At 51.2% G+C, this 25,385-nt stretch overlaps 1 protein-coding gene across 2 annotated transcripts in view; it reads left to right on the top strand.

The window, feature by feature from the left end:
• Positions 1-25,385, top strand: part of Acsf3 (acyl-CoA synthetase family member 3) — a 39,354-nt gene that overhangs the window by 9,270 nt on the left and 4,699 nt on the right. The window contains exons 5-8 of one of the 2 annotated variants that reach the window (XM_021631193.2): positions 1,301-1,446; positions 5,785-5,894; positions 18,571-18,697; positions 25,147-25,281. In XM_021631193.2, coding sequence (XP_021486868.1) covers positions 1,301-1,446; positions 5,785-5,894; positions 18,571-18,697; positions 25,147-25,281 — 518 coding nt within the window. Of the gene's footprint in view, positions 1-1,300; positions 1,447-5,784; positions 5,895-18,570; positions 18,698-25,146; positions 25,294-25,385 lie in introns of both variants that reach the window. The other variant, XM_060391831.1, reaches the window with a different exon arrangement.

The raw sequence follows: 25,385 nt of genomic DNA, 5'->3' as shown, positions 1-25,385 counted from the left end.
TTTCTAGCAGATGTGGGTAGGCTGCTTCTCTTCTGCCAGAGGGACAGGGATGTGGCACATGGAAGGAGACTGAAGCTGGCTGACAGAATTGCAGGGACAGCTTTGATTTAAAACTCCAAGCTTGAGTGCATGCCTGTAATCCCAGCACTCAGGGAGGCAGAGGTAGGGGGATCTCTGTGAGTTTGAGGCCAGCCTGGTCTACAAAGTGAGTCTAGGATTCCTAAGGCTACACAGAGAAACCCTGTCTTGAAAAAAATAAAACTAGCATGATCAGTGTGGGTGCAGCCACTGTGCATGTCCAACATCTGGGCCCAGGAAGGGACATCTGGATGACTCAAGACAAACATGAGAGCATTGTTTTTGCTCTGTCTGCTATTCTTATGCTTCCTTTCCATAAAGACACTTTGAGGAAATCAGAGCCCTGTTTCTGATGGTGCTGCTGCTGGCTACCTCTCTGGGCCTTCTACCCAGGCCTGTCCTCTGAAGCATCCGGGGCATCCAGTGCTTAGGAGCCAGAGCCAGGGAAGGACCAGTAGATCCTAGCAAACCCGTAGACCCACAGGCACCATTGCTGTCTCTGAAATGCAGACTCCTTGGCAGAGGTGATGAGATTCCGAGGCTCCTGGTGGCCGCACACTTCTGGAGGAGAGTTGGGCTGGTTCCCACCTCAATTCAGATGACACACCAAGGACTGTCCTTTCTTCATGCCATGGGGTGGTAGTGGAAAGTGGGGACTCTTGGAACACTACCCCACTGTCACTGCCATTATCACCCCCTTGTGTGTCTTCGAGCTTCAGCAGCTCTGCTTATACAGTGTCTGCCTCCTCCTGCGGGTGTTGTGGCCTCTCCTCCGTGAAGTATGCAACCTCATCACCACAGTCTTGTCATGATCACTATGGTTTAGGACTGTTGGTGAGCCGCATCGTAATCATTTGCTGTGCCACCAAAGATGCTGCTTTAGCTAACATCCCTTTGTCAGACCTGCTTACGTTTACATAAACACACTGAAAAAAATGTTTGTTAAAAACCAGTTTTAGCCAGGTGGTGGTGGTACATGCCTGTAATACTAGCACTGGGGAGGCCAAGGCAGGCGGCTCTATATAATGAGTCCCAGGACAGCCAGGGCTACACTGAGAAACCCTGTCTTGAACCACTCCCCCTAAAAAAAGAAAAGGAAGAAGTCCCAACTCACTTTTGTCATGAATGTAAGATGGAAGAGAAATGTGTGCGCTCAGAAGGAGGTGTGTGTGTATGTGAGCTGCCCCCATCAGAGCTAAACCCCTGTGGTTGTGCTGCCTAGGCTGATGGTGTCAGGCTCAGCTGCCCTGCCTGTCCCAGTGCTGGAGAAGTGGAAGAGTGCCACGGGCCACACACTCCTGGAGCGCTATGGCATGACGGAGATTGGCATGGCCCTGTCCAACCCCCTGACGGAGGCTCGCCTGCCAGGTACCAGCTGCCCCTACAGCTGCTTCCCTTCCATTTCCCAGTGCCCCACGTGTGGCTCCTGGTCCACTTGCACTTAGATGAGGGATCGTGGAGGACACTGCCCTCTGCAGCAGACTACAGGGCCAGGAACACCTTCTCAAGGTGCCAGCCATCCTCCCCCTGTCTCTTCTCTCCCACGTGGTGGTAGAGGGAGGACAGTAGGGTACTTCATCCCAGGCTTGCTGGATCATTTGGGAAAGAACAGGACCCCAAGCTCAAGTGAGTGGCAAGTGCCCTTGGAGAGAGCCCAACCCTTAGGGCAGAGTCCCCTTCCCACCAGGACCTCCTCCACCCTCAGGCAGGAGCTGAAGTCCTGAATTGCCGTTCTGGGGCTTTGCTTTTCTGCCATGTGTTCATGTGTCAATGTGTGTTCACCAGTGCCTCTCATGTACCTGTCCGTGACCAAAACATAGATCTGCCCCTACTGGGAACCTGGCAACCATCCCCAAACACCTACCTCCTATCTGTCCTGCGCTGTGATGGTGTACCGGTGGTGGACCTGCCACATAGTACTCACTTGGCTTATGAGTTTGTTTGTTTAAACTGCTGCCATGTGGCCAGGACTGTCAGGGTATTTTCCATGTTCTTATTTCCACCCTCATGAGTCCTGAAGCCAGGTGGTTCCGGCATCCTGGCTCTTCTTCCTTTCTTTCTGAGTGGATTAGGGGAATGCTCTGCCCCAGTGTTTAAGGAAGTACCGGGGATTGGGCAGAGGGCTCTGGCCAGGCAGGAAATGGCAGAGGTCCAAGGCTGAAACAGGCATGGCTGTGCTAGGCAAGAAGCAGAAGTGGGGAGAACAGCTGGCAGGGTACCCAGACAGCAGGCTGCTCTGTGGAAGCTGGCTCACAGAGTGTAGGGTTGGACTTGTGAAAAGGCAGTATGTGAGCAGGAATTACATATCAGACCCTGGAGACCACCGTCAGCACCCTGGCCATTCAGCCAGCCTGCCTCATGCCTGCAGTGGCCATCACGTGCCAGTGCCATGCCTGCAGCAGCTCTTTCCTACCATGGCCACGGTGGCCTGGCAGAAATAAGATGGAAGGTAGATCCCAGACAAGAGGAGCATGTTGGGTCTCCTTCCTTCCCTCCCGTCATCCTTATTGTTAACTGTGACTGCCCCGACTAGGACGCTGGCCTTCTGCTGAGCTCCTGAGTCTTTAGAATGAGGAACCGACCAGAACTTGAGCACAGTGGGTTTTCAGCCCAAGAATGCCAAGTCCAGCTACCAACTAGAGCTACAGCAAGACAGATTCCCCTGAGTGGAAAGGACTGGCAGCAGGAGGCTCGGTCACCTATTTCCTTGGGAGCACCGTGAAGTGTAGGTTCTGTGACTGAGTGGAGGGTGTGTGAAAAAAATCACACAGTAGAAGTTTTCTTCATCTTCTCACGTGGCCCTGGTGCTAGACTACTTTACACCACCACAAACCAGGGGACAAAGCTGCCCAAGGTCATTCAACCTGGGAACAGACTCACACCTTCGAACAGACTCCCAAGCTGTGGGGAGCACAGTGGTCTGACAGAGAGCCCAGATTTGGTGGAGGTTTGGGGGATGGACAGCTATAATGAGAGCAAATGCAAGGGTAAAGAAGGAGGCCAGGAAGGAGCAAGCAGAGGGCACCACAGGATGGTTCATAAAGCCATGGGATTATTCGTATGTGGCCGCAGGGAACCATTACACAAGGCCATGAAGAGCATTTACACCAGGCCATAGGGACTACGTTTATAGGGCATTGGGGACTGTTTGCATGAGGCGATGGGGAATCATTCCTACAAGGCCATGGGGTCCATTCTCATGAGTCATGGGTGCCATTTGTGTGAGCTATTTAGGACCATTCTCATTAAGCTATAAGGATGATTTAGATATGACCATAGGGGATCATCTACATGAAGTATATAGGAACTATTTCACCCTAAAGGTATTAAAATGTAAGACAAGAAGCCCAGGTTAGCAGAAAGGAACCAAAAACCCCTGACAGCACCTGCCTTTGCTCACCTCTTGTTGACCGAGTAGAATTGTGAATTGCTGCCTGTATCTCTCACTTGGGCTGATAGGCTGAGTGTGGGATGCCGGGGACAGCTGTTCTTCTTGAGAATGGGATCGAGTGATGCAGCCCAGTGTAGTCAATTCTCTGGTTGAAAAAGCAAACAGTGGCCTTCTTGCCACACCCTTAGCTCAGCCCCTGCTGCTGCAGGACACTGAAGCCTTGGCTTCTGGGCCAGTGTTTTGTTTCAGCCAAACGATCTGAGCTTGTGTCCTAGCTCTTTTTGACTCCACACCATGGAGTGATCCCAGAAGTGATCTCTGTTGGTGAGCCCCGAGACCTTATTTCTGTGGTAGACAGAATGTGTAGTCAGCTGTGAGGAAGAGCCCAACCACACCAGCCTGTCACTCCTCTGGTTGTCTCTGGTAGCTGTAAAGGGATACAAAAAATTGATGGTCTTGCACTTGCTGGGTCTAATCACACTGTAACTGGGGCTGAGGTCAGAGGTGCTTAGAGCTGCAGGGCACAGCATGACAGGGCTCTGGGACCTTGTCACTGGGTTCACCTCTTAGGACCCAGGTGTGCAGAGATGAAGTATGCCCTCACACCCTCAGAGGTGGAGGCCAAAGGCCAGTTTGTTGTCTAGGAAGAGGTGACACCATTCTCAAGCACGACCAGCTGTCGGAAAAATGACTGCTGCCATCTGCTCTCGCCTAGGAAAGCCCCTGTCCCCATGGTGTCGACTTCAGATGTTCCTGGAGCCTCTGTAGTGCTCAGGTGCCCTGTGTGTGGGTGTGTCGTGTGCATGAGGGACACGGCAGAATGGACACACCACACCTGCTTACCAGCAGTGGCTCTCAGCCAGGCTCAGCTCCACTCTTGGATAATCCCAAGACCTGAAAGCAACTCCCAGCCTGGTGGGAGCTCATGTGCAGCTTGGAGCCAGGGGACCCTAAGGCCTCTAGACTAGGGATTCAGCAGATCTGAGAACTGAAGGTGCAATCCTGCCTCTGAGGGAAAGTGGCCAGCCCTGTTTACGGTTGCAGTACCTTGATGAGGATCTGCTGAGGGCATGCCTGTGGAGTTCTGTGAGTCTGACCCATCTCACTTGATGGTGATCCTTGGGCTAGCCCACTTCCAGTGTTGCACTGGCCTAGGTTTGTTTGTTTGTTTGTTTGTTTGTTTGTTTGTTTCCCCCTAAGGCAGGGTTCCTCTGTGTAGCCTTTGCTCTTCTGGACTCACTTCATAGACCAGGCTGCCTCAGACTCACAGAGATCCACCTGCCTCTGCCTCCCTGAGTGCTGGGATTACAGCGTGTACCACCATCCCTGGCCTGGTCACACTGATTTTTAAAGTCTTAGAGCCCAAATGATAGAGCAGGAGGGATGCTGCTTTGATGTCTGGCTGGGGTGGGTGACCCAGTTCTGACTACGGGTGAGGCCTCAGCATCTACAAACCTGGAGCCAAAAACTCCCTAGGGCAGCTGTCCTGTCAGCATGCCTCATCTAAAACAGGTGCAGACAGACCTCACCATGAGCCTGAACCTGAGTGTCTGTGGAGGGTCTGTTAGTTGCCATTTGGGAGACTTGTCCTGTCACAGACTCCCTTTAACTGCAGTGGTTAAATTAAAGGTCTGAAACTATAAAGTGAATTCTTAGGAGAAGAGTATGTTTGGACATTGGCCTCGGGCCTGGGTGTGGTGGCCTTGCTGTTCTCCACCCTCTTCCTGCTGTTCATGTTGGCACCAAGGCATGTGATCTTGGGCCCCAAGGCGGCAGCAGGATGATACTTCAGCACAGAGCATTATGCAGAAGCATGGGGACTTCTTGGACACATCCCTACCAGCTGGGTTCTGGCTCACCATTGCAGGAAAAGATGTAATTTCAGAGGTTTGGAGCAGCCCAATATACAAAGCAAACCATAAGTGCCTAAGTGTAAACCCCACACACTTCCACATCAGCCCTTCCTGGGACACACCAGTGGCCGGCTTTAGTGAGTGTGCGCACATACCTGTTCCCTCATATAAAATCTCCCCTGGGTCATCCAGCTGAGTGGCCAGCTCTCCTTGACCAGGCAGTGCTAGTGAAGAGTCCACCATGGCAGTGGCAAGGTGAGTGTCTCTGGTTGTGCACCAGAAGCTACTGCCGTAGCCTCACTCACATGCACACTTGGCCACTGTACCCACATTTTTCCTTTCAGTCTCAGAGTACATTGGTCTCCTGACAGTGATCCCAGTGTCTCTGATACAGGAGGAAGCATGGCCCAACCCCAAGAGTGTAGCTCTTTGGTTCTCACCTTCTTTCCTGTTTTTCTACAGGTTCTGTGGGGACCCCACTGCCAGGAGTGGAAGTGCGCATCGTCTCGGAAAACCTGCAGAAGGGATCCCCCTACATCGTCCATGCTGAGGGGAATGAGAGGGAGACAAAGGTGAGGTTGTCTTTTGGAGATGTCTTCCCCACTGTGCTGGGGTAGCCTTGGACAGTAGGGCTGCTGAAGAGTGTGCCAGGGCCTGCGCACTAGTGTCTGGGCCTCACACGTGAGGGTCTTCCATTTCCTCCCAGAGGAAGGAGAGGGAGGGCAGCCAGGGTGTGCCTCGCTCTAATTGTTCCTTCCAGCTCCTCTCCGTATCTGTCCCTGGGGGACATCTTGAGGGGTGATGTGGTTTTACTAAGGAGCATGGGCAGCACAGCAGCAGTCCTCAGAGACTGGGCCTGTGGGAGTGCAGCACTGTTGGGTGCTGGCACCATCTCACGTGCCCAGGTAATGGCTTCAGCTGCAGAAAGGTGGTTCTCAACTTCACATGTGACTCTTAACTTGGTAAGTGTGCATAAGAGGGGGATGATGTCTTCCCCTCAAAAACCTTCCTTGAGGGTTTTAAGAGCTAAGAGCACTGGCTGCTCTTCCAGAGGACCCAGGTTTAATTCCCAGCACCCACATGGTAGCCCATAACTGTCTGTTACTCCACTCCAGGGGATCTGGCATTCTTAAACAGACAAACATGCAAGCAAAACACCAATGCACATAAACTAAAAACAAATAAGTTATTTAAAAAAAGAAAAAGAGCTGGGGCTGGAGAGATGGCTCAGCGGATAAGAGCACTGGCTGCTCTTCCACAGGTCCTGAGTTCAATTCCCAGCAACCACATGGTGGCTCACAACCATCTCTAATGGGATCTGATTCTCTCTTCTGGTATGCATAAAAACAGAGCACTGTAATATACATTAAAAAAAATAAATATTTAAAAAAAGAGCTAAGAACTTCAGAGCATAAGAAATGTTAGCTATAGAGATTCATGAGCAATGGAATTTTGACCTGAGAGGAAGTGATTATCCCAGAGACTGAGCAGGTGTTATGTGCTGCTGATGCTGTGAGCCTGAGAAGGGGAAATGGTCGAGGAGTCTTGTGTCCTCCCGAGTCAGTTCCTTCTCTGCCATGTTGGAGTCTTGCTGGCAGGCCTTCCAGCAGTCCCTGAAGTCCACACCCCAGAGATGTAGCTGTTCAGGTTTTGTGGGCCTTCCCTGACTGCCCTTAGCCTCCACCAAGGGGAAATGGTCCTAGTGCTGCGGAGGGCAAGCAAGTGGGGCATGGTGGCTCTGAACTTAAGACTCTGAAAAGCCAGTGATGTCATGTAGTAAATGTTCTATTGTCCCCTGTGAGTGGGGGTCAGCAGTGTCTCTTGCCTGACCTGGAGCTGCCTCGGTGCCTTATTGAGCTCTTATTCTCTGGACTCTTCCTTCTGGGGCCTTCTCTCAAACCACCCTCATCCCCTGACCTGACTGGACATCTCTTGCCTCCCTTGCCCACAGGCCTCGTCCAGCTGGCCCAAGACCCCTTTCCCCAGTCCTGCCTCTGCCACCCTACATGGTGAATTGGCTCTTGGACCTGTGCCCCGCCTATCCTACCATCAGTTAAGATAACAACACGTTTGGGCCGCCTGCCTCCCCGAGGCTCAACCAGTCCCCAGGCCTCCATGCATTGATGGACTCTGCCAGGGAGGGTTTCTGGAGGGCTGACAGCTTCACTTCAGTGAGTCTTCTCACTCAGGGGTCTTTAGATAGTGGGCCTCAGGGATACCTGCTCTTCAGAAAACAGCAGAAGTGTTGCCTAGGACAGGGTGGGGTGGGGCAAGGGCAGCCGTCTGAGGTGCAGATGTAGCTGTTTAACACCTCTACCGCAGCTGCTGCTCACCTGACTGCCGTGGCCCGCATTTCCTCAGTGATCCTGTCTACAGAGAGCTCTTCCCTGGGGCACTCTTAAAAGGCAAGGGTCGGCAGCCAGCTTGGGGCATTTATATCCTGGACTGCAGGCATGGGGGTGGCTCAGACAGGTGCTAAGCGTTAAAAGGTGCACGCCAAGCTAGGGTTAGCGTGGAGCTCAGGTTTAGAGCGGCTGCTCTGGAGTCTGTCAGCCCCCGTAGCAAGATGGACCCTCAGTTCCTAGATCACTAGCCAGAGACTTGTCCCCAGATTGAGGGTCTAAGGTGGCAGGAAAGTGGATGCTGGCTGGGCAAAGAAGAGCATGCTCCTCACTCTAGCAGTCCCATAGCGAGGGGCACTGGCTCACGCTGCCACTCAGCAATTTGTCCCAGCTGCACTCCAGTGCCCAGAGTTGCCCTTAGGCATGGCTAGTCAGAATTGACTCAGGGGCCAGCAATGCCAACTTTAACCTGGATGTGCTGTCACGTGTGGCTTCACCCTTGCTTCAGATTCAGGCTGGGTCAGATTTGCTTTTGGTGTCATGAAAAGAAAGTTCTTAAGTTTTGGCTGGTAGGCAACCACCTGGCTCTTGTGCCTGAAGCAAGAAGCAAGGTGCCGCATCTGTGGCATCTGTTAGTGAATGGAAAGTGCCCACAAAAGAGGTGTGCAGGTGGGGACAGCAGGGTGCCTGTGTTGAGGCCCACCTTCCCATCTAGGCTAGATTGTCTGGGCTCTTCCAAGGCCATGGGGGTGTCCTGCTTGGCCCCACTGTTATCAATTTTGAGTCCGTTATCACCTTGATAATGGCTATCTGCCTTTGACATTCTAGCCCATCACTAGGGAGATGGTGACTCTGTGTAAGTGAGTGAGTTTATATCTGTCTGTCTGTCTGTCTGTACATGTGTGTGCCTATCTAGTGTACAGGACACACCCTCAGCGTTTTGAGCTGAGGACATAGATTCTTTGTTTTCTCATACTTACAAGTCTCAAAATATGTATCTGTGAGGCTTCCAGAATGTGACTTTAAACTTTGGGTTTCCTCCTAATGAAAGCCCCACTGTGGTGATGGGTAATGCTCACGGTGCCTGCTGTCCATGGGGGGGGGGGGCTACTGCTGGTAGCCTGAGAATGCCAGCCTCACAGGTGGAAGTGTGCTGGCAGTGCCCACTGCCTTCTAGAAGGTACTTCTGTCTTTGTGCACAGGCTGTGGCATCTGCCCACATGGACAGGGTGTGTGGTCTCAGCTGGGCGCTGCCTTCTCAGAATACTGGTGCCCCAGCTCTTCTGGCGCTGGGCAGCGTCTGACCCAACCCTGCATTCCATCTCACTGAGCCAGCAGTGGCTGCCATGGTAGCACATGAGTCCCTGTTAGCATGTGCCGTCATGAGCATGCTGGTCTGTGCCAGGTGCTGAGCACAGTCTAGAGCTGTGCTGCCCCTGTAAGTGTGTGCCAGCATGCGCACTGGGCAAAGTCAGGTCCTCTGACCTGAAAGTTGATGACTTTGGGCTTGGGTGGACTCAGTGGTGGAGTGCTTGCCTCATGCACAGGCCGTTAGTCCCATGCCTAATCACACAAACAACTAAAGCCTAGAACTTACCATGGGATCATCCCAAATCTCTTCATACTCCTGCCTTGGTTAGGAAAGATTATCTGATCAGATCACAGAGGGAGGGTAAAACAAAACCCCTCATCTTGTGGTCTATCTCAGAGATAGGGACGGACATGTTTTCTGTGGTCAGTGATGCCGTTGTTACTTTGAGGAGGCTGAAGCCCCTGAGAGCTAATATCTATTGTCCTCCTCTATGGTCACGACTGGCAGGAACCCTAGGATGGTCACCCAACACTACTTGGGTGTAGATTTCCTGGCTTTTCTAAACTGGAGGATCCTTGGGGAGACAGGCCGCTAAAACGGCATGTGGTTTAGGCTCTCGGGTCCTCAAGAGCATGCCTGGCCATCATCCTGACAACTTCTGTAACCTCAGGACTCTGGGAGAAGAGGAAGGAGGGGCTGGAGGTGTTCTGGATCAAGAAGGTGGTGTGGAAACATAATGTCAGAGCTGCAGTTGAGGCTTCTCTAGATGGCAGCCGTGTGCACATTTGAAGTGAGAGGAACAGGCTTCTGGGCCCATAAGCAGAGAACCAGTATAGAGCTGGGTAAAAACGGTCACTTTGTCACAGGGGCTCCCAAGCCTAGTTCTGTGTGAGACCCTTGGTCTCCTCGCCATCTTTGAGCCGTCTTATCCCCAGAGCCCAGAGCCCTTCACAACGTGCATCTCAGCCAGTGTCCCACGTATCTGCTTCCCTGTGGCCCAGTTTCCTGAGCCTTGCAGCTTTGGCAGGCAATGAGGCTCTGGAGGACCAGTGCGGGTCCCTTCCCTCCTGTGGACAGGGCTCTCCAGCTTGTCCCCTCACGGTAGGAGAGGTGAACGCTCCATGTGCGCTCGGCCTGCTTTGTTGGCTGTGATGCATATTTCATGTGCCTTGCTCTCCAGCTGGCTCTACTGCAAGCCCTGTGAGTGCATCAGGCATTGTCTCTTTATTTATTTATTTTTTATTTTCTCAAATTGCTCGCTTACATGAGAGCCAAACACCAACCAGCAACAATAGGGGTCTATCAACAGATAAATGGCTGCACAGCTGTGGATAATGCCACCCTGTAAGCAGGGCCTTTACACAGAGCTGCGTCTCTTGCTGAAGATGCAGCAGGCAGAGTGTGGGCGGGGGCAGCTATGGCTGGAGCAAACTTGCTTCTCTAAGAAAATTAATTACTTCATCAGTTCTCCACACGCAAGCCGACATTCTGGTCAGCAGACCGCTCTGCCGTTGCCTTCTCTCCTTGTGGCCACCAGCATCCCGGCCACCCCTTTCCACTTCCTTTCCCTGCCCCACACGGAGGGCCAGACATTGGTGTCCTTTACCTAATAGCTCTCCCTTCAGGTGGGGATGCCACTTGCCAGGTGTGTGTCCTCCTATGAGATGTGTGTAATGACCCATGGTATCCAGGGCCAGGTAGGGGACAGATGGTCTTCAAGCCAAAAAGCAGGCTGTTTGCAACCAGCTTGGCTCGCAGGCAGCTTGGCCTCTCAGTGCCGTTCCCCAGTGTTTAACAGTTTTGCCTGTGTGAATGAATGTGCATGCTGGTACATGATGGGTCCAGAAGAGGACTTTGGATCTCCTGAAACTGGAGTTACAGACAGTTGTGAGCTAACATGTGGTTGCTGAGAATCCAATCCAGGTCCTCTGGAGAGCAGCCAGTGAGTGTTCTTAATTGTTGAGCCATCTCCAGCCCCACTCAATACCTGTTTCCTATGCGTGGGGCCTGCCTACCCACATGCCCTTGGAATGAGTGCTTGGAAATGTGGGGCACCCAGGAGCACCCTACCCAGCTCTTCTCCTGTTTTCTTAGCCTTCTCTTCCACTGGCACAGCCCTGAGAAGCCCCCAGCTCTGCTCATTCCCTGGAACCTGTTTGCTTCAGGAGCTCAGGGGCTCCCATCATTGTCCCAGGAAAATTGAGTAGCCTCTTGCTGACTGGGCCTTGGTTTTAAAGTACTTGATTGAGAGTGATTCATGTGCAGTTCACCCTGAGAGTGTTCTGCCCAGTGGTTCTTAATGTTTTCACAGAGTTGTGGCCCTGTCCCTGCCATCAGTTTACAACACTTTCGTCATTCTGGAAACCATAGCTATTAGTAGTGACTGTCATTCCCACCCCACTGTCCTCTCACACTGGGCCCCACACAACCACGTACCTACTCATATACTTCCTCTGTTTAAATAATTTCAGTGTATACACACACATACACACACACACACACACACAATAAATCTGATGACATTCAGCAATCCTTGATGACAATTTCTGAGCAAACTAAATAGAAAAATAATTTACCTCAACATGAAGACCATATATGACAAACTACAGCTAGCATCCCTGAATGAGCAGATGTCAAAGGCTTTTCCTTCACAGTCAACAACAAGTCAAGGATCACCATTTTGTTGCTGTTATTGTTCAACGTGATACTAGAAGATTTGGCTCCAGCATATCAGGTGCAGGAAATAAGTTACCACACCTGCAAAGGGGAGAATAAAATCACCCTGTTTACAGGTGATTTGAAATTATGTTTACACAAACCCAAAACACTATCAGATTTAAACAAAGAAAAGTTGGAGGGCACACCATCAGCATTTCCATACCCTAACAGTAAGCTATCTAGGGAAAAAAAAAAAAAAAAACTCAAGAAAATAATCCCAATAGAATGTCTTTTTTTTTTTTTAATTATAAATTAGCACCAGAGAGATGGTTCAGTAAAGTCGCTTGCTGCCAAGCCAGATGACCTGAGTTCAACGCCCAAGAATGATGTTAGGAAAGAACTGACCCCTGCAGGGTATTTTTGGCTTCCCCATATCTACCCATTCACGTAATACAATAAACTACTTAGGAATAAACTTAACCAGGGAGGTAAAGAATTTTTACACCGGAAACTGTAAAACATTGGTAAGAAGTTGAAAGAACAGGGCTGGCGAAATGTCCCAGCTCTTAAGAACATTTGATGCTCTTACAGAGGACCTGAGTTTGGTTCCCAGCAGCCATGTGGCAGCTCACAACCATCTGTAACTCCAGTTCCAAGGAGTATCCAACACCCTCTTTTGGCCCTGAGGATACTCCAAACATTTGGCACACGTACATAATGCAGACAAACCCTCATACAAATATATACATGTAGACAAACACTCATACACATCAAATCAAAACATTTTAAGTCTATACTTAAATAGATACCCAAAATGTTTTGCACAGTTATTGCAGCCAGCTACAAAATGATTTCTTTGTTTGCATTGGTCCACATGTATGTGTCTTCTTTGTAGCTATACCATGTTCCTTGGTTATAGGAGTCTTCTGGGACATTTTGAAGGTAGGCAGTTCAAGACCCACAGTTTTATTCTTTTTGCTAAAGACTTCTTTGGCCATTTGTAGCACCAGAAACTTTGAAAATACTGGATGACAGAATAATTGGCAACAGCGTTTTAGGCAGAGGTGTTTGGATAACAGTTCAGAAACAGTGGATGAAAGCAGAAATCAATCGCTGGAATCTGGTTAGTTTAGACGCCTCTCGGTGAGAGCTGATGAGATAGTCACAGAATGGGAGGGAGCGCTTGCAAAACCGTGCATCTGAGAAGAGCTGACATCGGGCTGTAGACGGAGCCGCTCACTGGCAGGGAAGTAAGCAAAGCCACTGAAAGAGCGAAAGACCAGACGCGTGTCACAAAGTGCGAGCATGGTCAGCGAGTGTGTGGGAATACTAACGTCACCAAATTGTCATTGCCTCCGTTACAACGGCAGCTATCAAAAAGACAAACACAGGCTGGAGAGGTGGCTCAGCACTTAAGAGCATTGACTGCTCTTCCAGAGGTCTTGAGTTCAATTCCCAGCAACCACATGGTGGCTCACTGCCATCTGTAATGGAATCTGATTCCCTCTTATGGTGTGTGTGGAAAAGACAAGCAGGCAGTGATAAGGATGTTGAGGGGACCTGTGCTGACTGTGGGGGTGTAAGGTAAATTTGTAGTCACTATGGAACGTGGTGTGGAGGGTTCTCAGAAAAGGGATGTTATATCCAACGGTCTGTGTATATGCAAGGGAGGTAGTACTGTGACGGACTGTGCCCGTGTTCACTGCAGCACTGTTCACAGTAGCCATGAAAAGCATCAGCCACAGTGTGAAACTCAGTAAAGGGAATGTGGCATGGATTACACACAGTAGAATACTGAGGACCATTCAGCCTTTCAGAGGGGCCATACTGTGCATGTCAGTGCGTGCCTGTAAACCCAGCACTCAGGAGCCTGGGGTAGCAGCAGCATGAATTCCAAGTCAGTCTGGGCTACATGATGAGACCTGATCTCAAAAAGGGAGGTGTGCTGTCCTTTGCGAAAACGTGGGTGGTACTGGAGGACAGCCCAAGCAAGCTATGCCAGGTCCTGAAGGCTAACCTCCAGCTTCACTGGTGGGATCACAAGAGCACATCTAAATGGATGTCAGACTGTGGTGGTGAGTAGAAATGGGGAGGATGGAAGATACAAGAGGAGATACAAGGGAACACACTGGGAATCCAACTGCTTTCCCATGAGTGAAGGATTTGTTTTTCGTGGTCCCAGCTGGGGTGTGCACCAGGACCAGACAGCAGCTTATGTCCTCACGAGCACACTTGGGATTGGTGAGTGTCTCTCTCTCTGGCCTTGGACACGGTGAACCTGTTGGAGGTGCTGGGGGAAAGGTTTGGGCTGAGTTCTGAGCAGACTGAGCAGAGTCTTGGGGAGCCAGTTTCCTGAGGACCCTGACTCTGCTCCGTGTCTTTGGTGCTGTGCTGGCAGCTGCTGTTTAGGAGAGCTGGTGTGACACCAGTGGATGACACCACACATCCTCAGGAGCTCAGAGCAGCTGTGTCTCAAAGTCCAAGTTGCCATGCAGGTGAGTAAGCTGCTGTGCATCTAGTTCCTGCTACTTACCTGGGAGTCCATGTCCCTCCTCTCAAAGTGATGCCCTGATGACGGTCCTGTCCCTGCTGCCTGCCCAGCACACGAGCCAGGCACTGTCTGCTGTGTGGGGCAGGGGAGTCTCCAGGTGTCGGTGGCTGTGGAAGACACATGGCTTCACCGTGGTTGAGTTCTCACTTACCAGATCCTAAAGTCACACACAGTAGGTTGCACTGGCTGGTTTCCCAGCCACGGGAGCGCAGTGTCCCTATGCAGAGCAGAGCCCTCTGTTGCCCAGCTAGCCGTGTGTGTGCCGTTCTGTTCCGGTTGAACAGAAACCATGCACTGATTTTTAAACCAGCGATACTTACTGTCGAAGTTGGCTAAACCATGGTGACTGGGAAAGCTGCTCTAAGCTGTTAGAGCTCGGCAGGGCCTCTAGGGAGGTGCCTGGAAGGGAAGGGGGGGTTTCCTGCTCACTGAGAGGTGTCAGGGATAGCTCCTGGTGCCGCAGTACAGCTGCTGACTGTAACCCGATGGCATTAATGGAACGTGTGCTCTGCAGAGAGGGTGAGGGCACCTAGAAGGGCAAGAGCCCTGACGTGATCATGCTGTGAGGTTTGTACGTCTGTTAAGTACAGCAGCACCCAGAGCCACTGCCATGGTGTGGGGCTCCTTCCAGCAGCCAGCCCAGGCAGCCCAGCCCTGCGCTCCGTTCAAGTGTTTTCTCCCAGTTATCTTTTTTTTTTTTTTTAAGATTTATTTATTATAATACATTTACATTCTGCCTGCACACCAGATCTCACTGTAGATGGTTATGAGCCACCATGTGGTTGCTGGGAATTGAACTCAGGGCCTCTGGAAAAATAGCGAGTGTTCTAAACCTCTGAGCCATCTCTCCAGCCCCCTCCCAGTTATCTTATGGTGGAACCTATGCAGGCACATTTTAGAAACAAACCCTCAGCACACACAGATGTGGTGTATGTTCCTGTGTTACTGCACAGTGATGTTGCGTGTGGTGATGCCCATCACTTGCTGTTTGTGAGACATTTCTTCTGTGTGATGGTTTGGGGTCTGTTGGGGCTTTGGACACCAGCTGTTGGGCTTTAGAGTGTTAATGGATCCAGAGGCCTCTGATCTCGTTGGGAGATTCAGCCCTTGGTGGAATCGTGGTAGGATGGCATTATTGGGACGTGGAACCAGCCTGGGGGAAAATGCATCACTGAGGGAAGGTTCTGCCAGCTCCTTTCTCTCTGCTTCCTAGTCACCAGGGTGAGCAGCTCTGTTCCGCTCAGGCTTCCACCAGGATGCCTCATCACAGGCCCAGATTCAGGAGTGAGGTGACCCTGCACCATTAAACCTTGGAAACCATGAAGCAGAATAATTCCTTTGTCCTTTAGGTTATTGTCTCAGAAATGTGTCACAGCAGGAAAAAAAAAAAAAAAAGTTGTTTCAGACTTAGGTCATGGAGAACAGTTTTGATAAATGTTAATTTTGAGGTAAGGCAAGTGCCTGGGCGGGGCCTGCTGCTATGTGACGCTGCCCAAACCATTCCTTTCAAGGGGGCAGTGCTGCTCCGCATCCCACCACAGACAAGAGGTTCTGTCTAATATTGTCTGGAATTTGCCCTGGCCATCACTCTAGGTGCTCACACTTGTAGTCCTAGCACGTGTTCAGCTCGAGGTTAAGGTACCCTCTGCCGTCACAGACACCCCGCTTCCAGCAGCATTCCCAGAGTGTCGGCTCTGCAATTCAGACCATTTTATAGAGCTGGTTTCTCAGTGTTGGGTGTATTTCCGTTATTTTGTTTTACCTAGCTTATCACCAGCATTTGAATACCAGACCTGGGGAGAGACCTCGTCAGAGCACACGTGTGGTCCTGCTCTGGTTGATGTTCCATCTGTCCTGATTGCGACAGGACCAGTACTATTTTAAGAGTTCTGTCTGAGACACATAATTTTCCAGCCTCCCAGTCTGTGGTTTGTCTTTTAATTCTCCTGTGTTTTTTAAAGCCAAGTTTTTAATTTTGATCAAGCCTGTTTTCTTTCTTTCATGTCTTACGCTTTCAGGTGTCACGTGTGTGAGCCTGACTCGGGGTTGTCTGTGGTGTGTTTGGGGTGAGTTCTTCATGCCGTATGAAGAGGTTATTTTTGTATGTGGTCATCCAGCTGGTCAACTGTAATCTAGTGAAGAGACCACTTTCCTCACTGACTTGCTGTTGCAACCGTGGTGAATGTCAGTTAGACTTACTTGAGTGAGTGGACTATGCCAGCACCATGCCACCTTCCTTCCTTTGGCATCGTAGTAAGTCTTAAAATCCTAGTGATTTCAGCACTGGATTCTTTGTTTTCAGTCACTTTAACTAGAAATGTCAAGTTTTAAAGTTTCACAGTGCTGAAGATCAAATCCAGGACCCGTTCACACCCAGCAAGCGCTCCACCACTGAACTATTACCCCTACAAATCCTGCACATACCGACTTTTTATTGTGTGTGTGTTGGGGGGTGCATATGCCGCGGCATGTGTGTGGAGATCAGAGGAAAGCCTCAGGTGTTGATCCTTCCATCTTGCAGGGCCTCCTCTTGTCCACTTCATTTCACCACAGACAGCTGGTCCTCGCCTGCACGAGCCCTCTCTCTGCCTCTCATCCTGCTGTGTGCTAGAATTACAGATAGACAAGACCACATTTGGCTTTTACATGGCTGTTAGAGATCCAAACTCAATCCTTACGTTTGCACAGCAAGGGCTTATCTACCAAGCCATCATCCTAGCCACTCGGTCTTAGAGCCAGCCTGTCTGGAGCTACAAAGAGCCATTGGGGGTTGGGGGGGGGTGTTTTGTTTTTTTTTTTGAGACAGGGTTTCTCTGTGTAGCCCTGGCTGTCCTGGGACTCACTTTGTAATCCAGGCTGGCCTCAAACTCACAGTGATCCTCCTGCCTCTGCTGGGATTAAAGACATTTGCGATACATCAAGCTCCATTTTGGATTTTCATATATATATGGTTGTGAGCCTAGCTTTTAACAGCTGAACCATCTATGCAGCCCCCATTTTGGATTCTTAATTGAAATCATATTATACCTGTAAATCATCGAGGAGACAATTAACAATTACTGAGTCCCAATTCGTGAACATGTTATGTCTTTCCATTTACTTAGATCTGGCCTATCTGTGTGTGTGCCATTTTCAGCAAACAGGTACTGTACATGATTTGTTGATCATAGTCAATTTTTTCTTGTCTTTCCTCTCTTCCTTTTCTGTCTTCTGTTTCAAACAACACATCAAGTGCAGGTGCTGGTTTCCAGTTGTTCATTGATGGTCTTTAGAAATACAGCTAACTCGGATAGGCATTCTGGCATCCTTTAGTAACTTGGCTAAATTCCCCAACTAGTTCAAGGAGATTGTTTGACTTGATGTTGTAATATATTTGGGATTTCCACTTACGCCATCATGTCTGTTGCAAATAGGAGCCCTTTTGTTTCTTCTTTTCAAAATTTTATACATCTCCTTTTACACTGCTTCTCTAATTAGGATTTCCATTGTGTTTCATAGAAGCAAGAAAAGGGGCATACTTGGTGTGTGTGTGTGTGTGTGTGTGTGTGTGTGTGTGTGTGTGTGTGTTGCAACATACATGTAGAGGTCAGAGGACAACTTACAATTGGTTGTCTCCTACAGTATGGGTTCCAGGGATCAAACTCAAGTCATGAGGTTTGGCAGCAGGCTCCTTCATCAACCAGTTTGTGTCCAGCCTGGGTGCATCATGAGTTCTAGACCAGCCTGTCCTACAGAACAAGACCCTGTCTCAAGAAACAAAAAGTGGAAGGTTCCTACTCTAATAACAGAAGTGTGCATTGGTAGACATGTGAGACAGCAGCCCCAGCATTCTCCACTGGCTTCAAGCATTACATACTCAGTGCAGCTGTATGTGCTGATCTCACATGGCCAGTTCATATGACATGACCACAAACAGAAGCTCCATGGTGAAGACACATAATGTCCACATGTGCCAGAGTGGACACATGTTCTGCTTGACTCCAGGAATTCCCTTGGTTGGCTACTCTGAACAAAGCTGTCGCTGCCCAAAGGCTGTGCCGGGTGCTGCTTGCACCAGCTACTTGAGAAGTGCTGACAAATGTTTCACAGCTTCTAAGAGGTGTGCAGAAATAGGATTCGGGGACAGCTTCTGAGAACCAGCAGACACTGGCCTTCACTCAGACCCCAGGCCAAGGACAGAGGAGGAGCCCAGGCTCGGGCACGACCGAGGTCTGCCCACTGAAGGCTGTGACTTTCAAAGACTTCCAGTTGTCTGCTTTCAGAAAAGGGCATTTGTTCTGTGGTGGAGGTGGAAGCCACCTGCCTGGACCAGTCGTGGGGTAAAAGAACTGTGGAAATACCAGTGCTGCCCTGCTCTGACCTATGTGTTTCTCCTTCCTGTGCAGGTGACCCCAGGGTTCGAAGAAAAGGAGGGGGAGCTGCTGGTTAAGGGACCTTCTGTGTTTCGGGAATACTGGGACAAGCCAGAAGAAACTAAAAATGCTTTCACTTCGGATGGCTGGTTCAGAACAGGTAGGCCCAAACTCTGAAACAGAGGGGACTGCAGTTGAGGAAGGGCTGGTCTTTTTTGGTGCTTCTTAGCCTGTGCATTCTAGAAACTCCCGCTGAAGGCAGAGGCTGTTTGGAAGCTGCTGTTTTGCTGCCCTTTGAGTGCCCTAGCCTCCTGCCAGCTACCACTGCCCTGTGAGGAGCCTGGAGCCTTATCCCCCAAGATATAGCTCCTACACTGTCCCTCTGCCAGTTGGACACATTGCCAAAGCCTTGTTGCCTCATGATTCTGGTCCTCCTGCCCTAGAGGTCAGGACTTCCTCTTCCTCTCGGGTACACCACTGCTCCTGTCTTCTCACACAGCCATATTCTCGCCCTGTAAATCTCCCCTCCCCACCTTTGAGACAAAAGCAGTCCCACATATCGTAATTTGGTTTGGTTTGGTCACTGATTTTCATATTGCGGTTTGTTCTCCTCTGTGTGGCCTGTGGTGCTCGTGGATGATGGCAGTAGGCCCAAGCAGGCTGGGAGACACACAGACACACTGTAACTTCCCCTCCTCTGTCGGCTCTCCTGAGACGGCGCCTTATCTCGTGGGACTCCATGTCCTGAAGACAGTGCAGCTGTCTGCTGGTGTGTTCTTGCCTGAAGCTCATCACCATCACATGAGTCGCTGGCCTTAGGATGTCAGGGTTCCGGCCTTCCTCGGCTCTCCTTTTCACCCTTCGTGTCTCTAACAGTTTTGTGTACGTGCTTTCTTTTCTAGTTCTTAAGTAGTACTTTTCTGAAAGAAAGGCCTGTTTCCCATGTGACATTCTGGCCCATGTGACAGAGGTGGTTTCACCCCTGCTCTTCTGGGAAGCAAAGCCTTGGGGACCATGTACTGTGCTCATCAGAGAGAGGAGGCAGTCTATTGAGGTTGCCAACGTGACCCTCAGTCTGGCCCTGGAAGCATGTGTTGTTCCAGCTACCGTGGGCCTGTATACTCTAGATAGGTGGGGGCATCATTCCAACACCTCCAGGGAGGGCCCAAGGTCCACAGGTGGAGACCCACAAGCTCCTGAGCATGGCCTGCAGACTCTCCAGGCACTGCCGTCGCAGGTCGCCCCCAGCTCAGCGCTGGGGAACCTGACGTGATTATCTCAGTAGATCGGTGATGGAAGGTGGTAGGCCTGTAACGCTGGGCTCCCCAGTGCTCCGTCTGTAAACATCCTGGTTAATGCCAGCTATCAGGAGGAAACAAACCTCCCGCTATTGTCCTTCCAATGCAGCATTTAGGAAACCCTGCCTCTGAGTGAATCTCGCTCTTAGCAGGCCCCTCCAGCAGCTTTCTGCATAGTCCCTGCGGGAATCCCAACTTGCTTTGTGGTCACCTTCTTTTATGTTTAGGTTTGGATAAAAAGCTGTGTTCTTCCCTTTAAAAACACAGGGAGCAAGCCCTATAGGTTTTACTGCTGTCGGGACTCATGGAGCCCTGGGGTGCAGCAGGAGCCACGTGGGCAGTGAGCGCTCCGGGTGGGCCTTTCTGCTGAAAAGGAATAGCATGCATTAATTATTGTAAAGAGATGTCTTCAGGAGAAAACGATTTTGAAATTCAGTTTAATTTCATTGTAACGTGCTGCAAACAGGAAGGGAGTGTGTGTGTTTAATTGGCTCTCGGGGGTAAGGCCGGGAGCTGGCAAGCCTTTGTCACAGGCCATTAGCGATACAGGCTGCATAATGAGAGCGCGCAATCAGCTCGCAGCTGCCGCTCCTACGGGGAGAGCATGATATTAAGTAGAAATCAGGATAAATTAAACTTAACCCTTTCCCTAGCTGTCCCTTCTGCCACTCGGATTGTGGCACAAGCTGGAGAGAGGCTGTCCCTGGCTCTTGAGAAGGGCCTCAGCCACAGTCTCTCCCAAGTCGTCGTGTAGGTCAAGATGGGGGTCACGCACCTGATCCCTGCTGCTCCCTCCACCCTACTTTCTGCCAGTGTGCTTGTCTCGGAGAATGTGCAGATGAACTCACAAGGTCAGTGGCTACTCAGGAAGGAACAGAGCCCTCCCTCACTGCCAAATTAGTCCGCCTGACTCCATGACTGCCACCCAAGGTAGAGCACATGGCCTACCTGCTGCCCTGGTGATTCTGGAGTTTGGCTGCTTGAGGACCACCAAGGCTACAGAGCAAAGTAATGGACCAGATCCCTACAGCAGAGCGGGTGGAATCTTAGGAGCTATGACTGAGTCCTATGAAAATGCACAGGTAACCTGTGTGGTTGCTCCTAAACCAGCAAGGAGGACGCCAGCTGTGCAGCTCCTCAGAGAGCAGTCCTCTTATCTGAGGAGAGTCACCAGCAACTTCCAAGCCACCGGGGAGGGAGAGATGAATGCCTTCGCTTTTCCAAAGCAAGCCTGTGGACAGCTGTCCCACCTCCAGATTTTGTACTCTGCTTCATGAGCTGTTGGGGCTCTGCTGTTGACTGCAGGGTGTAGCTGGCTGTGGGGACTTTGCCCTTCCCCATTTGCTGCCTGGGCAGCAAAGTGTCTTTACCACATGGCTGTAGACGGCTTTCAGATGTAGCCTGTTGACCTTTCTCCGCTGTAGAAATGTGGCGCTGAGTCAGGATCTGTGAATCCCCTGTGCAGTGGGCATAAGCTGCCTGTCTGCCTGCACAGCGGAGGCAGCCAAGACCTGGGTTGGGAGCCAACCTTGCACCATAGTAATTCTTGCACCATAGTAATTGCATATGGTGGGCAGTCAGTGCTGGTGTGCCATTGAGAGAACAGGGCACAGCAGGGAGGGCATGAGTTAACAACGTGGGTGTCTTGGGGGGTTGGAATCCTCCAGACAGGCTGTGCTGCCCCTAACTTGGGTTTCCATGGGAACTTGGGACATACAGAAGCTAGAGCTACGCCTGGAAGAATCGTAACTCCTCCCCCCCTCGTATTGACATTGTCCACTACCCACCACATACCGTGTTTGCCAGGATAGGCAGGCAGGGAAGTGGACACCCCTAATTGCATTGCCATCTAGGCAGAAGGGCCCACTTTCTCTTCTGCTGTGTGCCAAGTTCTCTTTGAGGTTCTGTGTGTGTTCGCTTAGGATTAGTACCAGGTACTGCTGGGAAGTCTCCTCAGCTCTGCTGAGTGGCTTCTGCGGTGCATCCTCTATAGGTTATCGCTGGTGTATTGGAGAGCTTTATGTTTTTTCATCAGTTGTTGATCAAGTCCTAATAGCATTCCCATAGCTGTCACAGCTGATGGAGGCGTATATGTGTCTTCATTTCTGACCAGTGAGCTCCCTGCTCTTGCTTTGCTATGTGACTCTCACCTGGGAGGATGGGGAACAGCAGGACCTTCCTGACTGGACACAAGAAAGAGGAAGGCACCTTGCACCCTTCGTCCTTTGTTCCCAATGGCAAGTCCCTGGCCTTGGGTGCTGTGTGTGAACCAACCAGGCCAGGAAGCACAGGAAGGTGGTCTCCTCCCCCGGCGCTGACAGTGCCCATCCCTGGTGTGTTCCTGCATAATGAGCTGTGAACTCAAGGCAGGAGTTTGCAAGCTTTTTTAAATCTGAGTTATGTGCTTATCCATGGCTTAGACTCACCCAGCCCAGCCAACCCAGCCATAGCCCAGAAGACTCAAAACTCCAGAGTATTTTTAGCGTGTAAACCAGAATCACTGCTCCCTCCCTCCTCTCCCCCAAGCCTTGCTGGTGGGCTCTGAGGTGCTGACCCCATTCCCAGAGGATGACCTGGCATTGCCACATGGTTACTCACATCCTCCCATCGTCTGCTGGACCCTACTCCCAGAGATGCTGCCCACAGCTGGGCCAGTGCACATGCAGCATTTGCCTGCTGAGCTCGGCTGGTGGAGGTTGTCTGCCTGTGCTGGAGGCCTGGGTCCGTAGGTCTCAGGTGCCAACAGCCTCTTCTCGGGGCGCTCCCCTCTGCCCACAGCATCTCGAGCCCCAGGCCTGTAAGTGTGCGCTTCTGCATTCTTTGGCACATGGTGTTCCTGCCAGGCTCTGCAGTCCTTGACTACCTGCCTGTCTACTTTCTGGCATTCACCTTCTGAAATAAGATTTCTTATGCTTCTCTGTACTTCAGGATTCACGCCATTCAAACCAAACTAAGCTATTGTTGATGTTGTCTCTGGGTTTCCTGGCTGTGTCTGGTCTGCCACTGGCCCGGGCAGGTTTTGGTGAGGCTTAGGATCCTGGGAAGTTATCACATCTGTTTTGCTTTAATTTCCTGCTCCTTCTAGTATCTTCCCAGGTTCTGCCTCCCAGGCTCAGATCTCAGAGGCTTTCTGCTTTGGTGCCAGTAACAGCTGGCTCCCTTCTGCCATAGGCATGCGCTCTGCTAGGGCCATGATGCCTCTGCTTTCCTGCTTCCACCACCTCCTCTGTCAGACAAGGGAGGCCCAGGAGGACCTAAAGCTGCTGGGAGGCAGGACTGTGGCAGGTGTGAGAGAGCAGACACAGGACAGGTAGTCCTGGGTACCCGAAACCTTGAGAACCAGAGCCCCAAGTGTATGCTGTCACTCTGCAGCTGCCTGTGGATGCCTGGCATAGTGCCAGACCAGCAGCCCTCCGCCCTCAGCAGAGTGCATGCTGTGCTATTGTGTGCAGGGCTCCTAGCCAGGAGAGTGACTGACCTCGGGTGGTGTGCAGGGCCCCTGACAAGGCCCCACAACGAAGGTACTGCCCCCTACTCCAGCCTTGCAGCCAGAGACCAAAATCTGCGTATCACAGATTTATTTTCAATTACAGTTTAAGGCAGAGACATGAACTAGCACTAGGTCTGAAAGCAGTGCATAAATCCATGTAATAAGATTTTATTGATTGCATGCTGCTTCTGTCGGAACAAAATTCCCTCGATGCACACACATCAGGTCAGACCAAGGAGGCACATTGGCAGGAGGCTAAATCCAGATCAATGCATTCTGACAAATATGTTGTTATAAAAAGTAAAAGTTACTTTTGAAAAGTTACTTTGAAAAGTTACAAGGCAGTGGCTGTGTCGTGCCACATCTTAGAATAGAGGCCCATGGGGAGCAGTGTCAGATTCCTGCTGGGACCCTCAATGTCAGTTCCCATTTCACTATGGAGACCAGCAACCTGATTCGAACCAGGCGGAGGAAGCCAGTGGAAGGCTTCCCAGTCTGAGGAGCACAGCTGGACCCAAAGTTACAGCAGGAACGAGAAGGGGTCATAGAGGGCCCCTTAAGACCCAGGCCAGGCCAGGTATACCCCACACCCATGCCCTCTCTCTCCAGTCAGTACCTGCCCGAGAGGCTATCCTAGTCTAGACTGAGGCTACCCATCCAGCACTTCTGCCAGCTGCCACACACACAGCTGCCACACTAGAGAGAGAACTGCCCAGCGCCAGTCCTTGCTCTGGAGGCCAGCCTCTTCCCCTCTTCCCTCTCTGCCGTAAATAAGCTGGTCCAGGCCACCCATCCATCTTGTTTAATAGACTGGAGTGCGCCCTGCACTGCAAGTCCCAGGGAGCAGTGAGGTGATGGATGGTGCCTTCCCACGTCGGGCCGCGTGATGTATAATGAAATATTTATGATTTATTCCAGCTAATAACCCACAGGGAGTGCAGGGAGCATGTGAACAGACAGTGAGGCCTCAGCGCTGCTGTCAGGGCTGCTGCTGACATCTGCATGCCTACACACAGTCGTAATCGTGCAAATGTGTGTGCGTGGACATGCACAGGCACTAATGTGAAGATACATGCCCCTCCCCCACGCCACTGTGCAGAGGAAGCCTCAGCTGAAAATGCAGCCCTGTGCTCTGGCCTGGCCCCTGCTCCTGGTGTTGCCAGTGTTTCTGTGGGGTTTAACAAGCTCACCAGGTCCCAGGCTCCCATGTGGAAGGAGCAAGTGGACAGTTACTTTGTGTAGGGAAAAAAAAAAAAAAGCACTAATTGTTTGGGGTGGTGGGGTCAAGTACAGAAGAGCAGGAGGGCATCCCCGTGTTGGAGGAGGAGCTGAAAATGGCCGTCCTTTCGCCCAGGACCAGCCGTGGTAGGATGACAGAGGGCATTGGGGATAGGAGAGAGGCACTGCAGGAGGGTGCCCACATGGGTCTGTGTGAAGCAGGGCTTGTGCTTTCCTGGTGTAGTGTACCCTGAGACAGGGTTAAGGCTGCTCTATTTTGAAAATGTCGTACTTCTGATTGCTCTGACAAAAACGTGACCCATACTGACTTGAGTTTAGGGTATTTACAGACCCTAAGAGCCCAGTAGGTTCTTAGCATGCCATGGGTTCTGGTGGGTTCCACTCCCTGCTGCTGGTTGCAGGGCGGGGTGCCATTGTCGTAGGGATAGAGAATGGAGACAGCCTTCACAGGCCTGGAAACTGGGAGTGGTGGGACTCACACATGCATGCGGTCCCCTAGGAGTCTTGGGGGGTGATAAGCAGGACCACCACGGTCTCCTGTGAGCAGACAGTCCAGAGCTCTCACAGAAAACCCTTTTCCAGGAGACACAGCCGTGTTCAAGGATGACAGGTACTGGATCCGAGGGCGGACCTCAGTGGACATCATCAAGACCGGAGGCTACAAGGTCAGCGCCTTGGAGATCGAGCGGCACCTGCTGGCCCACCCCAGCATCACAGGTGAGGGACCGGGTGAGCAGAGACCGCCCCCAAGACACGGTGCTTCCTTTCTACTCTGTGGTGGGGATCCTGTGGAGGGGTTTCTGCTCCCTCCATCTCTGCCA

The sequence above is a fragment of the Meriones unguiculatus genome, chromosome 10 (genome assembly GCF_030254825.1).
Source record: "Meriones unguiculatus strain TT.TT164.6M chromosome 10, Bangor_MerUng_6.1, whole genome shotgun sequence".
Taxonomy (NCBI): domain Eukaryota; kingdom Metazoa; phylum Chordata; class Mammalia; order Rodentia; family Muridae; genus Meriones; species Meriones unguiculatus.
This window is presented reverse-complemented; position numbering and strand designations above follow the sequence as displayed.